The following is a 15,331-nucleotide window of genomic DNA, read 5'->3' as shown; positions in this document are numbered from 1 at the left end:
TCTTTTTTAATTACGATCAGCATTTTAGACCAGAAAAATCTTAATTTTACCTGTAGGTAGTGTGATCAGTGCTCATAAATGCTGCTGCCATCTTGTTCCACCAATGTGTGAAGGACCCAAGTGGAGATCACTAGATGTCTCTGATTTGGCACTTGGTACAGCTGAGCTGAAAAGCACAGAAAGAAAGTTTCGTGTTTATAACAAATAGAAAGCAAGACAGACAATATCTCTTCAACAGCGGTTAATTGCAAAATAGCATTCTAACGAGAGAGAAAATAAACCCTCATGTTTATGAACCAGATGAAGCTATTACTTCACATATTCTCCAGCTGTCCTCCATAATCTGTAGAAGAAGGTTAAATTATTTTCTACTGTAATATCATGATTACCATTGCTGCAGCCTTGCCAAGGGTTAAAGTACCCTTGCTCTACAGTTCCTTTTGGCTTCTGAGTCATGAGGGCAGAGATGGGTAAAAGTTTCATTCCGGGTTTCACCTGGCATATCACCCTTGAGCCCAGTTCTGCAAATCCCTGGTTTCCTAACAGGAACTTGAACTCACATCCGAGAACCCTTATCAATTTCCAAGGTACTACTCTAATATCCAAGCATCCTCTATTGATTGTACTTTTAACCCAGGTATGTTTGTATAACTGTAGGTTAATATGATTTTATAACATTACATTTCAGCTTCTGATGACAAAACCCATTTGCAGTCTGACAGTCTCTTGAGTATCTGTTATACCATTACACAATATTCCCAAGAACATTGTTTTCCTCTGATTCATAAGAGTTGTAATAGGGCCATTAGTCTTTCTGCCACTTCTCAGTGTGGTTTCAAAACCTGGTAACAAATTTCCTGGTGGCAAATATTTCTTCTCCTATTTGCACTTATTGTTCTTCTGAAGAAAAAACGCAAATAAATGTAAAGTGTATGATTAACCTTTCCATGTTTTGTATTTGTAGCACTGCTAGGATATTGCAGCATCAAGTACTGGTATTTTTCCACCATATATGTTATTTTCTCTGGGGAAAAAAAAAAAAATGAGAAGAGTGATGAAATTATTCTTTAAATTTGACTTCAAAATTTTTTTAAAAATAAATAAAGGAGGCACTGGCCACAATTTATACAAGATAAGGTAGCCCTGCCAGCCTGTGTCACGTTCTACTAGTTATTATGTTCATATAAGGATGAATTTGAACTACATTTTCCCAAGAACCATGGTGTTGCTTTTTTTAAAATAAAATTTCTACAAAAATCAGGAAGCCATAGAAAAACACTTATTTACGGTAATCAAAGGTGAATTTCTTTACATGTTGTAGGGATTGTCAGGGGTGGGGGAGAGGTTTTTCAGTGCTCAAAATTGCTAATAGTATTTCTAAGCTAAAACCCTAATTACATTACACAGTTATAAAAGAGGATATCAGTCTAGACCAGAGAATTCTCGCTGAAAATAATATCCATAATTTTTATGGCCAGACAAAATTCACTGTTAAATATACTGTAATACAACTGTATTAAATTTTTCTTAGATGATATGCAATCCATTTTGTTCAGAATAAACTGAATTTTTGTGACCTTTTAACTTGTACTGGATCTTAATTCTGAAGATCTGCTTTTGTAGCATTTGAGAAGTGAAAAAGTTATTTTTGGAAGTAAAGATTTTACAATTAGATTGCATTTCTGTAGAAAATTATTATAAATTAAGAAAAAAAAGACTAACCTGTATTTTTCGTTGTCTGGTCATTGTGCACTGGGGATTATTTTTGCTCATTGCATTTTTAAGGAAAGATTTTATCAAAATTATTTCTCCTATAATGACAGATTAGAGACACAATTAATTCTATTTCTTTTTGTGCCTGATGTCTGTGTTCATTTGAAAAAAAAAAACAACAAAAACCACACCAATACACAAATGCGGAATTTGGATCTGTCACAAAAAAATAGACTGAAATGCTTAGAAGCGTTTCAAACGGCATTTGAGGGTTTAAATTGATAGGGTTATACACATACACACACAAATCCATCCAAAAGAACAAAATAATGATTTCTGGATACTTATCTATTCCTCTGTGGAACTGCAAAGAATAATCAAGTGACATTCTACTATGTACCTTAACCATGACTTTAATTACCCCCTATGAATCCCATGAGGTACAAATGCATTCCAAGCCCGTCTGTAGAATATTGCTTTTATTAGGGAATATTATTTCTTCCACATATGATAGTTGACACTGGACTTCTATTTTATTTCTGAAGTTCATCAAAGGTAGGAGGTAGGAGTCCATGCAGAAGAATGTAGACACAGTTTTTATCAAGGAGGTAGGAAACTGGCAGATGTCACCTTGCTAATGGTGTCTTCTGTTTTATATATGAACAAGGAGGGCTGCTTCAGAATGATATGAGAGGAAGGCTAGAGCATAGCAAGAGAAGAGCTGAGTATGATGTTATATTTTATGAAAATAACTGAGGAGTTTAGCTCAATTACCTGCAATATTACAGATCTCAGTGTGAACCACAGAGAGGAAAGTGCAGCCTAGCAATTCTTTGACTGGATCTGATGAGATTTTGAGAAGCCCGTGTCTGTTTTGTATTGTTTTTCTTCCCCCAATAGTAATGCTTCAGGAGAAAAAAAAAATGGACTCTGAGATGTAGCCTAGATGCTTTTCTTATTGTTGTAATAAGGATTAACTTTTTACTGAAAAAAAAAAATCTTATTTTTCTTAACTGGATAAAAACCACCCAAACGTTTTGAAATCTAAATCAGTTAGATATAGGTATTATGTTGTGTTAATCCATTTGTAAGATTTTACACATTAAGGATTTTAAAACAAGAGATTTGTATAGGCATTTTGTAAACCCAAATGTGATGGAAATATATAATTGATGAATTAAAGGAATAGGATACTCCAAACCTAGTCGGAGATCTATGTAAATGAACATGTGAATTTGGTTCTGATAATAAGATTATGTTAGTAGAGTGATTTTGTGTGTGTGTCCCCAACATGATAACTTCTTTTTCCAGGCAATTATCTTGCTCTAATAAAGAATCTGTATGATTGAAAGACTCAAAAATTGCTAGCAGGGTTTACTCATTAAAATACTAATAAATAAAATGCAAGAGGTGGAAGTAGTTTTAAGTAAACCTTCAACTCTTCCTTGCACATTTAGTGTAGCTAAATAGCTAAACCTAGGAAAGTGAAAACATTAATTTAGCCTTATCTTTTCTTAAAGTTACCTGGGAGTCAGGATTTTTGCCATGGCATGATCTATTCCCTTCCTATTCAAATTTATTGCCCAAAATTATATCATGGTCATAAGTCTCAAAGGAAGATGTTTTGTAAAGCAGGTTCACATCTTGAGATCTATTTAACATGGTACTGGGTGCACTTTTCCCATTTCAAAGTCCCTGCCCACCCCCAGGTCAGCTCGAGCACTGTTTGCAATGCTAGACACGAATCTTCCACTGCCAAAACCATCCCTTTATCTCCCGCATCTGAAGATGCTAAAACTTTCCTACTTGACAGGGTTTGAAATGACCATGTGAACCAATTCTACCTCTTCCTTAATGCGGGCTAGAGACAAGGGACAACACGGTCCGGGATCAAATCTAGGTTCCTATGGGCTCTTTGCACAGAGTCAGATGTCAGGAGACTGAGAGAATTAAATGAAGCAAAAGTGTTTATGCATGTTTTCTAATTACAGATCTTCCTTCCTCCCCTCCCCCACCCTTAGGTGGTGTGAAAATGTTAATAGATGGGCCCAGGACTTCCTCACTGCAAGGTAAGCATGTGAGAATTTGCTGCTTGTGGTACTTTACTGAGCTTTGACTGTTCCAGCTTCTCAAACTGAGTAGCAGTGAAAATATTTTATGACACTATACAAACCGTATAATGCAAAGAGACGTACAAAACCTGAGACCATAATTGCTCCAGTGAAGTCAATGTCTGTTTATCTCTTTTAAGGCTGAAACTACTAAATACTTCCACTATGAAACCACAGAAAATTTTAACTTCAGACTTCTACAACATTCCAAGTCAAAACTTGGAATTTTCCTCTAATCTTCACAAAAGCACAGAGAGAGTCTGCCATGAAAAATTAATTCTGAACTATTTCCAACCCTCCAAAAAGAGAGAAACACATCATATTAAGCATATTTTAATTAAGTTAATCACCTACCACATTTGCCATTTTCTTAAGGATCAAAAATAGAATCACAGAATCATGGAATACCATAATATCATTAATTCTGGATTTTCTGACATAGGCTAATTGCAGAAAATGCATAAATCTTCAACACTTTCATTGTCTAAGGTGGTTGAAAGGCCATTCTTTAAAATTCACAGATTGTGAGACGATCCATGTTGCATTTTTTGTCATTCCAGCTCCCGTCAGTGTACATCTCTACACATTTTTCTTTCCCTTTGCCATTAGGCTCATATTGGTGCCACTTGGTATAATTCAGAGGTGTGCCATCTATATACTTAAATTGACCTGAAGTGTCACATTCTTTAATGCCCAAGTAAGCATATCGATTATACTGTTTCACGATACTCAAAACAGCGTTATTTTCCTCCTCATTCATGGGACTTGCAAGAGTTCCTCCAGCCTTTTTACAGGATTCTAGTGCAGATGCAAAATCAACTTCCTTCCCATTGCTTGCAAGTATTTTCTCTCCCACTTCTGTTATTTTCCCATTCAAAGCAAGCACTACAACAGGAAAACAAAAAAAAACCTAGTTAGCTTTTTTAAGCTCTTATGGCATATTGATGAGCAAACAAAGAGAAATCAAGAGATGAAGAGAAAATTAAAAGTAATAAGAAGAACAGAGGAGGGAATAGAAAGGATGAAGAGGAATAAAAGTTTTCAAAATTTTACCAATTGACTAGTTGTTCATTAAGTATATTGTTATGCTGCTTGTGACCATTTGTCATTGTCTTCTCCAAGACAAGGATGCCTCACTAACATGTGCTACATACACTTTTAGCCCACTATTATCCCATGTACTCTCTAAAGAGGATCAACTTGTTACGAATTTGAACAAGTGAAACAGAGAAATTATCATTTTTGTGAACTCCTTCTCAGGAAAAAACCAATTTACTACCTTCAACAATCTAGTTGCTGATAGATAAAAATACTAGCACAGTGTTACAAGGCTGAGGAGTTCCCATGAACCCAGGTGCAAAGTGCAACATCAATTAGAATTTTTTTTAATGAATCAAATTTGAATAAATGAGCACTAGTGTTCCTGAACAAATATGCTTCTCCAGGGAAAATTAGTCCTGATGTCCCCTGTTTTGGATAAGAAAATGGAGTTTTGTCATGCAGTATGATTTTCAAGTACAATTTCTTTCCTGCAAGTCATGATTTTATAATTATTTTTCCCTATTGCACTTAACACTGATTGTGAGCTTAAGTAAAAATATGAAAAGTTACCGCCTTCAAGTCTGGAAAGTCGTTTTCCCAAATCTACTAAAATATCATAGAGCTCAGTGTCCAGAGAATTACGCAGACCTACACAGATGAAAATAAAAGTTATACGATCAAGCAAAACTAGGCTCTGCTGATAGGAACAATTTCTTGGTTAAAACTAATAATTTTGAAAACCTAACTAGCACACAATATATTTTTTAACTATATCTGGCACAAAATAAACATTTTCCTAGTATTTTTCCATGCTGTTGTTAACTTATATGAAAGCAAACAAAAGAAGACCTCCAACCTTCTGAAATGCTGATAATTCTCCTCTGCACAGAAGAAAACTAATTTTTCTAGGTTGAAGTCTTATTTTTGTCATGTCTGTGAACATACATGGCTTTGCCAAAGAGAATTTTTTTCATTAGAACAACAGTTAGGGAACAGCTCCTGTGGCACCACACCATTTTCTCTTTAATCTGCTGGGTGAATGCTTTGTGTTTGTACAGTGATTTCTTATTTCAGTGGAAACCATAAACATGGGTAGGAGGGTTTCTGCATAGATTGTGTGAAATGCACTCCATCCAGCACTACTTGCTAAACATGGGAACTCACTGTAACTGTAGGTACTTTTAAATACAAATTTCCATGGGTAACAAAGGTCTTTCTTACATGTGGAATAAAGTTACTAGTCTGCTCCCACAACCTTGTCCCGTTATTCACGACTAAAACAAATAGCAACGTAGAAGCACAAAATATTGCAACTCTCACTGCACTTTACAGTCAGTAAAAAGCAACATATTTGGCCCAATAAAGAGAGTCCATTTGACTGACAGAACATTACAGGGACACCAGCTTTTTTGACATGGTGGTCCCTTCTTCTCATTTCTCACCGTGTACACAAGGAAGACCATTTCTAGGAGGCCAAATCAGCTTTCCAGAGGGTCCTATGAGACCTGGAAAGGAGAAGCATAATTTTCCTTCCAATTGATGTATATTCTAGGAACTTCAGGATGAAAAATAACTTCACCTCAAACTGAAATGTGTTACATCTATGAGTAATTTTGACAGTGCTTTATCCTTGGTAATTGACCTGGAGAAAGTATCTCTACATAGAAAGAAAATTACTTCACAAAGTGTGTTTCTTACCAGACTACTTTTGCAGATACTGTCTTTGAACACTAGAGAAATGCGACATGAGCCTTTTAGTCACACTTACATATACTGAAATAACATTTTTGTTTCATACTTAGAAAAGAAAGGAAAAGAAATAGCTTTTGCTGTGAAAGAAGAAATTCCCTTTGGAGAATCAGTGGAAAAGGATGACAAAGATATATATATATATATTTTATATATGTATATTTAATACATTGTATGTTTGAGTATCGATAGTCTGTTCATTTCCCCTCTTCTCCCAGAAGAGAGAGAAGGTGTATCTTTTAGAAGAAAAAAAAAAAATTAAACTGGCCATTTGCTCCATTCAGTTTTGCCTCCTCTGTTTAACACAGCTGCTTTCTCTAGGGCACATGTCCTTCTGCGTTAACTGTTTTTATCCATGCAGCCTTCATGACAAGGGTTTGTTGCAGAAGAAAAAAGGAAGTTTACTTACCTGGTAGAGGTGACTGCCCTCTCAGATCATCCCTTCCAGGCAGTCCAAAGATACCAGCTAGCCTGGGAACTTTTGGAAATTTCTGCAGTGCGTGGCAAGTCACTAGCAAAGCAGCTACTGCTGTGAGCATGTATGATGAGTAAGACAACATGGTTGCTCAGGCCAGCTGTAAGAAAGCCCACTTATTTGTCAGGCAATGATTCTGTAAGAAATTGTGAACATTGGTGTATATATTTGAACACTTATTTCTCTGCAGGCCCAATGCCTTCTTGAAATATACATTCTTTCCTTGTTCAAATAAAGTCTGTCGTTTAGGCCTAAGACATTTTGCTACCACTGCATAACCTGTACACAAAGCTTTTTCTAGACTGATACAGATTAGTATGTTCATTACAGAATGACAGCTACGCATTTGGGAGCAGGGAAGACAAATCATCCTTTTTGCTATCACTGACTATTTGCTGGATTAATCCTTGAGAAGTGACAGGTTCAGTTGTGACTGATAGCTCTTAAGTCATTAGTTGTCTGTAAGGGCTGTAATCACTGAGTGAAACATAGGTGCATATGCTACCAACCTGAAAGGCACACAATCTGTTACAGTGGTGGTTGCAATGGTTTGGAGCTAGTTAGCAATCTCTTTAAGCACAGTACTATTTCAGTACATTTATTTGAAATAAGCAGATTGATAGAGTGTTTTACACATGTGCAAAATTTTATAGCTCAGTTGACATTCTGATCCTGTGTTGAACAAAATTCCACAAGCTTGAAAATGTCAGAGTTAGTCTTGTAGAAAATGCATTTTTGCTGGTTAGCAATAGGCCTACTTGTCTGATTTTATCCTTTCAGATATAACATTAAGTAGTGTTATAATCTCAGTGCCAAGATATCTTGAATAAAAAGCACTCTGAAACTATAGATCACGGGTTTACAATGCAACTAGTGGGTATTCAATGCTGGTAACACTGTGCAGTTATCAAACCTGAACCTATGGACTATAAGACACTGTGGCATGGAGATGTCCCATTATTGGTACCATTCAGTTAAGAGAGATAAAGAAAGGTTCAATATGTCAGGATAGGTATCCCTTTCTAATGAGATGACCACGACGGGTTGACTCACATACAAAACATATAATTTAACACCCATGACTTCACTTTTCTTTTGGTATGAATCAGAGAGGATTGTGTACTGCACTCTCTTAAAAACTTCCATCTTTAAAAAAAGTCAGAACCTACAAGATAATTTTGGTTGACACATAGTATGTTCTAAATCCATCTTAACTTAAAATTGAGAATAAATCTTGGTTGGCTTCAATGCAGCACAGTTACTAACACCTGAGCTCATTAACTAAAACAAGGAATTTTTTTTCAAAGCATATATGCCAAGCAGAATGGAAATACAAGTTTACTGTTACTACCATTTATTAAATGGATACACTAAAGACGGACCAAGCTTTTTAAAAAGAAAGTATTGTTCACATCTTCTGGACTGACTCTACCATAGGTGGCTTTTGACATTATTCCAGATTTACATCAATATCAACTGTTCTTAAGAGCAAAGTTCACTTGTTTTTCTAGAAGAAAGTCTCATTAAAAACAACTCGGTGTGACATACCTTGTACATAAGAATATTCAGTTACATCATAAATGTCAGCATTTCGCTGCATATGGAATCTGTTTAAATAATAGCAATGTCTGTCTGTTCCTCCTGGCTGAGAATTTCTACTTTAATGAGTGGAAATTTCAAATCCACCTGACAACAAATGTACTGTAATAAAGTGTCACTGAGTTTCATGTGTTGAATCTAAAGTGTCTCAAATTGTTTACTCTTTACTATATTGAAGGCTAACAGGCACCTCTGACAATGCTGACCAATGACTCAGAGAGCAGATTAATAAAGTCTCTGACAGAAACCTACCTTACGTGGCCAGGAATACTGACATCCCGAGATAAGGAAATGCAATTACAACAGGTATTCTTTGTCTGGTGCTGATCGTTCAGGGAATTAAATTTGAATGGACTACTGCATGCAGCTTATAATTGGATTACAACGCAGAGTTAGAGTCCTGATCAGTTATATAGCAAAATGGAAAAAACAACTCTTCAGTTTTAATCTCATTTTAATGACCTTCATCAGTCATTACAATCTGGTGTCCTTCAGGCATCTCCTCATCTATTAAAATTGCTAATATAAGCAGAGTAAAAAAAATACTAATAAAGAAAAATTTAATTTTAAAATGTAAATATGACCACAGAAATTAAAAGGAGCAGGTCTGCCTTCTAGCTGAAGTTCCGTGTGATTTATTAAAAAGAAATGCAACTTACCCTTCTGCCTCAAAGTGAAATGAAAGAGCAATTCATGCAAGTCCCCTTTATATAGTGTTGTGTTTGTTAAATGACACCACTGAAGCAGAGACTGGATAATGAGGGCATGAATGAGTCTCTTAGTTTTGCTTACACACCTGTTATGCAAATACTGAGAACAATTTTAAGAGTTGAGAAATTTCTTTTTCTTTTATAAGAATAAAAAGCCCAAGTTGAAGAAATAACAATCTAGAACTAGCAAATAACTCCAGATTTATAGAAACATACAAAATGTATAAAAATTAAAAGAAACTTTTCGTGATTCTAAGTATTATTGCAGCAATATATTTTTTTTCTTGTTCTAAAGCAAAAAAGGCATATGACTGAGCAGTAGCTTTTGTAGAAGGAAAGTTGTTCTTTTTAATTAGGGAAGCACATTACCTTCCAGATAGTCTGTCCTGATAATCAGAATTCTGATCTTTGCTTCCCCTCTCTGTATGTGATTTACCTACCTTACCTTAATATCATTTTCTAGCTGTGTGTGCCTTCAATGTTTCTGTGAGCATCTGGTCTCTTTTGCCTCTAAGCTCAGCAGTTGAAACTATTTCCTTCTGTAGTTAAATGAGGTAGTTTAAAAGCACGGATATTAAGTATGGATTAGAAAGAACCCAGTAGGTAAAATACCTTGTTTCTGAATCCTGCAGCAGTTTGGGAACAGCACAGGTACCAGGTAACTCAGCACAATCAAGACATGGCTAATCCCGTCTGTGAATGGCAGCAGACCTTTGGGGTACCCACAGCTCTCAGAAATTTCTGCAGTTGAAAGATAGGATGGAATTTATGGATACAGATTTGGGGAAGTAATATTTTAAATGATTAAATGCCCAAGTTCTTGGGAATCTAACTTACCAGAACACAACCTCATGCAGATCCAATTTCTAGGCAACTCTGCAACAGTTGGAATGGTTAATACTGTTCTGTGGTATCACTGCCCATTTACATCCTACCCATGCATATATATGCAACTTTAATACATGAACAACATGAAATATCTTTGCAGATTTGTATTATTTCTTCCACCTAACACAGTTTATACTTAAAAGTATTGGAAACACTAAGCAGGGAAGTCAGTAGAACCCCACTATTTCTGTCCAGTCAAGAAAGTCTGGCATGAGCAAAACATGGCTTATAATGGTTTAACATGTAGAAAAACCTTTATAAATTATCTTTTACCCAAACTTTTAAAGAAACATACATTTGATAACAATTCTTCTCCCATGAGTCATATAATACTTACACAATGGAAGCTGATAAGAGATCTGAAACATAGTCCAATGTGAGAAATTACTTAATCATTAGATTTACTTTTCTTAGTTATGCAGCAGAGAATTTGGGAAAACAAATATACTAGAAAAAGGAAAAAAGAAAGTAATTTTTTTTTTTTTTTTTTTTTTTTTTTTTTTACTGCAGCCTAGCACCTCTGTAGAAGAGCTAGGAGGCTCAGTATTCTGAAATTCACAGATAAACCTGTGTGAAAATGGCTGAAGATCTTTAGCTGGGTAACAATGCACAAAACCCAGACAGGAAACTCTAATGGTTTCAGGGAGGCCCAGCTACTGCACCCTTCTTTCTGTCATTAAGTAGAACAATAACATTCCTTCTGATGTCTCCTAATGCGTTAAATATACTGTGGTGTTAATGCCACTGAATTAAACCCAAACCTGACAATGGCCTGCTCAACTATTAGCAATGGCGAACTTGGTAAAAAAAAGGAATTTTGTTTTCAAAGACACCACACACCTAGAAAAACTCACTCTCAAAAAAGTAATTTGAAAACTTCAAACCTCTAATTTTCAGAAAACAAGACAAACTCTCGATTTTGCTCAGCACACGGTTTTGAAATGAGCTGATTACTGACAACCTTATAATAGGCCAATCTGCATAAACCTACATTGCACTCTTTAATGCTAAATGCAGTGCTGTACAATCACACTAGTTTATTTTAGCAATTTGTGAGACGTTAATCTCAAATGTGTCACTGTGTTGCAAGTTCCTGATGGCAGCTCTCTGAGCTTGTCCTTGGCACAGCATCTACGTGGTAAACAGGTGTGGTCATTTCTCCATCTTTACCTTCTTCAAAACAGCAGTCTTTTTTTTTAATATATTTCTCTAGTATTTGCATTGTGATCTATCTGCTCTGCTGCTACAGATCTTAGAATCATGTAGACTTAGGTGCCTATAGTCAGTTTTAAGAAGACTCATTACCATCAGCTTAAGCTCTCATCAGAAATACAGGGAATCAAATATGTATCACCTATTACATAATGAAACAATCCAATGGGTAAAGTGCTGCCTCCTCCCTACCTGCAGTTTAATTTTGTTGAGACAATTACAAACAGAAAACAATGGAAGGTCAATAGTCCCGCTGCCTCTGGAAAACAAGAAACACTGATAAAATTATTTTTTTGCTATTTTACAGTGCATTGATGCAGGAATAGGATGAAAATGTAGAAAGTATGGTACCTTACTACACTGCTAACAGAGAAAGAATATAAGTTTTGCTTTGCGTACATCTTCAAATTTGTATTATTGCTGCGTGTACTCTAGACTCATGCCACTTCAACTTGAGGATAAGCTTCTTACAGGAAGAATGTAATTGCCGATGAGACATATTTGTGAACAAACATGGTATCAGTGACACGTTGTCAACTTAATAATTCACTGTTATTTTGGGGAATGGATCCCAGCGCAGAGGTTTCTAGGTTTAAGTGTAAGCAGGTGGATGGAATAATGCTGAATACAGATTATAAAGTTCCTAAGCAGAGGACAGCAGAGATGAGGAGTAGTGGATTTTAAAGAGCTGGTTCCACCAGACTGTACTGAACAACCCTTGCATAACATTGTTTTTGTAAAGTATAGGGAAGACAAATTCAAACCATACGATCAAGAAAAGGGGTGACTAGGTTTTTCAAAGCTTTTGTTAAAAAAACAGGTATAGCTCTCTTCTAGCAAAACTTCTTTATAACCTTAAAATTATGTTAACAGAAGAACTTACTTGTTCTTTATTCTCAGATTATATCCAATTCCTTCTTTCTCATATACTTGAAGCAACTGATTTAAACTACAGATTCGTAGTCAGCATACTACAGGACACCAGCAAAGCAGCCTTTTGGATGATATGCAAATGGTAGACAAGTGGCTAGACAAGTCGTTTGACTGAACCACTACTTCTAGGCCTTGAAAAAAAAAGAGAAAATCAACTAGCGCACATTAAAATAAAGGCAGTAAGCAGCTCCTGCTTTGACATAACATGCTGCCTTCATTCCTTCAGGCAAGACAAGTACTCTCCCCTTCTCATATTGTCTCTCCAGGCTTAGTAAAAATGTAACCATATTGTAATCAGCCTCTGTCTTGTCCTTTTAGAAACAAACAGAATCATCTCATTCTAACTCACAACCTAATAATGATTTCCAGAAGATCTGTATTTAACCTGTTTCACAGCTAGAGAACCTAAAGTTTAGAGACATGCTATCACTGAGCATCGTTGAGGAAGTGATTTTTTTTTCACAAACCCGTGGGCTTTTTGAGCGAACGCCCCTTCACCCCCCCGCTTCTCGACACTGAAACCAGTGTTGAGGAAATAGAGAGGATATGCGACCTCTCATTGAAATGGAGACGTGTACGTGCTTGCTTTGTGTTGCTCCGTGTGCCGAGGGTGATAGGATATTGTCGGACGCTTCCCCACCCTCTACCGAGGGATCCGGTACTGGTGGCGCTGCGACCGGTCCGTGGGAGCCTTGGTGGGTTCGCTATAGCTGGCCGCTCCCTTCCCGACCGGCCGGTCCTGATTGCCCATCGCAATCGAGACCGCGACCTGTCCCTAGCCGCGGTATACAGACGGTCCTCCCCTCGTACCGGCCGCTCGGAGGTTCCAGCATGGCAAAGCCCGACCTCGCCAGTGCCGGCGACCGGCCCGGGACTGGCGGCGCGAAACGGGGAAGCTTGAAAGAGCCGCTAGAAATACATATCCGGTACGGGCGTGACCCAAAAAACGGAGGCAAACTTCCCCCCGTAAAGCTTCTACAGCCTGTCCGCACACCTCCTCCCGGCTGCCCCCCCCCTCCCCGTTCCTGGCATCCAAGTCCTGGTGGTGTGGGGCGAGGCAGCCCGACCTCGCGGGCGCTGGCAGGCAAACACCTTCCCCGGGTTGGCAGCCTTCCCCTCCTTGCTGCGGGCGGGCGCCCCCCCCGCCCCCAACTCTTTCAAACTGAAGAAAAAAAAGCCGCGGCTTGGGACCAGCAACCCCGCGCCGGCTCAGTGCCCTCTCTGAGGTTCAGAGGCAGCTCGCATTAGGACCCGGCAATACGCCTCAGCACTGCTGCTTACTAAAAGCAGCTGTTAACATTACTTGCTATCAAAAAATTAACCAGCACTCCGCTGCAGTTAAATGGGGCATGATGGAGGCCATTAATGATTTTGATAAAGAGTCAATAACAGGCAACGACTCGATAAAGACCTGCCCCCAAAACAAAAGGTCCAAGAGATATTTTCTGCTCAGAACCTTCTGAGCTAGTTCAACATGTTATTCCACAGAGGTACTTCAAGCACACACAATGCAGGCTTGTGAATGGAAACAAAGGGGAAATACAGAAAAGTGCTTGGGAACAGTCACTCTGGGTTTTGATCAGTTGTAGTATTGAATCAAACATCCTAGTCTGGTGTGTTTTCAGTCAGTGGATTTTGTTGAAAATGTACTTTGCAGAGATTCTAGCTTCTTTGGTCTCTCAAGTCTAGCAAAAAATCCAAACTACTGTGAGGCTGTCATATGTAGCCAGATATGCTTCCTTGCTTATTGTCTATGTTGTGATCAAGGTCATGACAGTTTTGCATAATGGAGCATCCTCCAAAAACCTGTCAACCAGCTAGCTATATCCATGAAACAGTACAGGTTTTTTGGACTGAGCTGTGGAAAATTGAATAGCTGATCCACCCTATCACCCCAAAGAGAACTATTCCCTGTCTCCCTGCTTTGAACTGAGCACAGTTTCAAGATTCACAAAACTATATTTAATTTGATCGCCAACATTAGAGTCCTGGCTCATGTTTGGTGGTAGATTTAACCATAACCGCGAGTGTGACTTTGCGAGTGTATTATAAATTTACCCACGGAATCGCGAGCATATGCTTTACCTGTATCTCTTTAAGAATAATCCCGCACCGTGTTCAGGCAAGTGTGTACTCCTCTGGGACTCGGGGGTGGTTCCGGCATTGTTTTGGGTGAAGCCACGTGCATGCACACTGTGGACCACCTGTTGTACTAGTTGCTGCCCCTTAATAATTTTCCTCAACTGATACCCGAACCTATATTTAAGTCACTTTTGGAGTGCTAAAACCCTATTTCTCACCAGTTTAATAAAAGTTGGTTTGGACCCTGTTGTCCCTTAAACTAGCCTCGGGGTGCCTCCGTGACAGAGATGATGCTAATTCTTGGTTAACAACACAGCAAAATTACCCACTTCAATATCAATTAGCAGTATCACGATAAGAGTAAATATTGTTTGATGGGTTTTTTTGTTTGTTTTACTTTTTTTTTGTTTGGTTGTTTTTTTGTTTTTTTGTTTTTTTGTTTTTTTTTTTTTTTTTTTTTACTGGAAATAGTGCAAAGAGTAATCATAGAGGTGTCCTATCATATTGTGTTCCCATGGAGATGAACTGTGCCATGTCCCTCCTCTCAAAAGTGGTAATGTAATAGAAAGCAATTTATGATTGAATAGTCACTGGCCAACATTGCCTTGGAAACATACGCTTGCAATTTATATCTTGCCCTTATAAACAACCACCTGGCCCTTGTTATCAGTCTAAAATGAAGATAATCTAGCCTGCAGATAGCAAAAAATCCTGCTAAGCTGTTATTACATTGTTATTGCTGGGAAATGGCCCAGTTAATGTCTCACTGATAAGTGTAACAACATATATATTCAAAGGCATTGTCAACATTTTATTTG

General features: G+C 37.6%; 1 protein-coding gene and 1 long non-coding RNA gene across 4 annotated transcripts; one reads left to right on the top strand and one right to left on the bottom strand.

The window, feature by feature from the left end:
• The first annotated feature begins 2,753 nt into the window (after positions 1–2,753).
• Positions 2,754–6,897, top strand: LOC139828545 (uncharacterized). Its single transcript, XR_011740275.1, has 2 exons — positions 2,754–3,782; positions 6,668–6,897. It is a non-coding gene; the product is annotated as an uncharacterized lncRNA (long non-coding RNA).
• On the bottom strand, positions 4,142–10,634 carry SFTPD (surfactant protein D). 3 transcript variants are annotated; one of them, XM_071811749.1, is made up of 5 exons: positions 10,011–10,631; positions 7,024–7,189; positions 6,308–6,370; positions 5,436–5,513; positions 4,142–4,709 (listed from the first exon to the last, which is right to left on the bottom strand). In XM_071811749.1, the coding sequence occupies exons 2-5, from the start codon at positions 7,172–7,174 to the stop codon at positions 4,333–4,335; spliced, it is 669 nt and encodes a 222-aa protein (XP_071667850.1). In that variant the 5' UTR covers positions 7,175–7,189; positions 10,011–10,631; the 3' UTR covers positions 4,142–4,332. The 3 variants fall into 3 exon arrangements, with proteins under 3 accessions (XP_071667850.1, XP_065699497.1, XP_065699496.1); XM_065843425.2 differs by lacking the exon at positions 6,308–6,370 and having other exon boundaries at positions 7,024–7,225; positions 10,011–10,634; XM_065843424.2 differs by lacking the exon at positions 10,011–10,631 and having other exon boundaries at positions 7,024–9,295.
• Between the last annotated feature and the right edge of the window lie 4,697 nt (positions 10,635–15,331).

The sequence above is a fragment of the Patagioenas fasciata genome, chromosome 8, assembly GCF_037038585.1.
Source record: "Patagioenas fasciata isolate bPatFas1 chromosome 8, bPatFas1.hap1, whole genome shotgun sequence".
Classification (NCBI taxonomy): Eukaryota; Metazoa; Chordata; class Aves; order Columbiformes; family Columbidae; genus Patagioenas; species Patagioenas fasciata.
Note: the sequence above shows the minus strand (reverse complement) of the source record. Positions and strands in the feature narration are given on the sequence as shown.

What these genes read in the sequence shown, in the direction of transcription:
- SFTPD (XM_071811749.1), bottom strand. Translation starts at nt 7,174, where the DNA reads ATGTTGTCTTACTCATCATACATGCTCACAGCAGTAGCTGCTTTGCTA. An exon ending in AGGGCAGTCACCTCTACCAG is followed by an intron (nt 6,371 to 7,023) that starts GTAAGTAAACTT and finishes TCTCCTTTCCAG; the next exon opens with GTCTCATAGGACCCTCTGGA. An exon ending in TGGTCTTCCTTGTGTACACG is followed by an intron (nt 5,514 to 6,307) that starts GTGAGAAATGAG and finishes TCATCTGTGTAG; the next exon opens with GTCTGCGTAATTCTCTGGAC.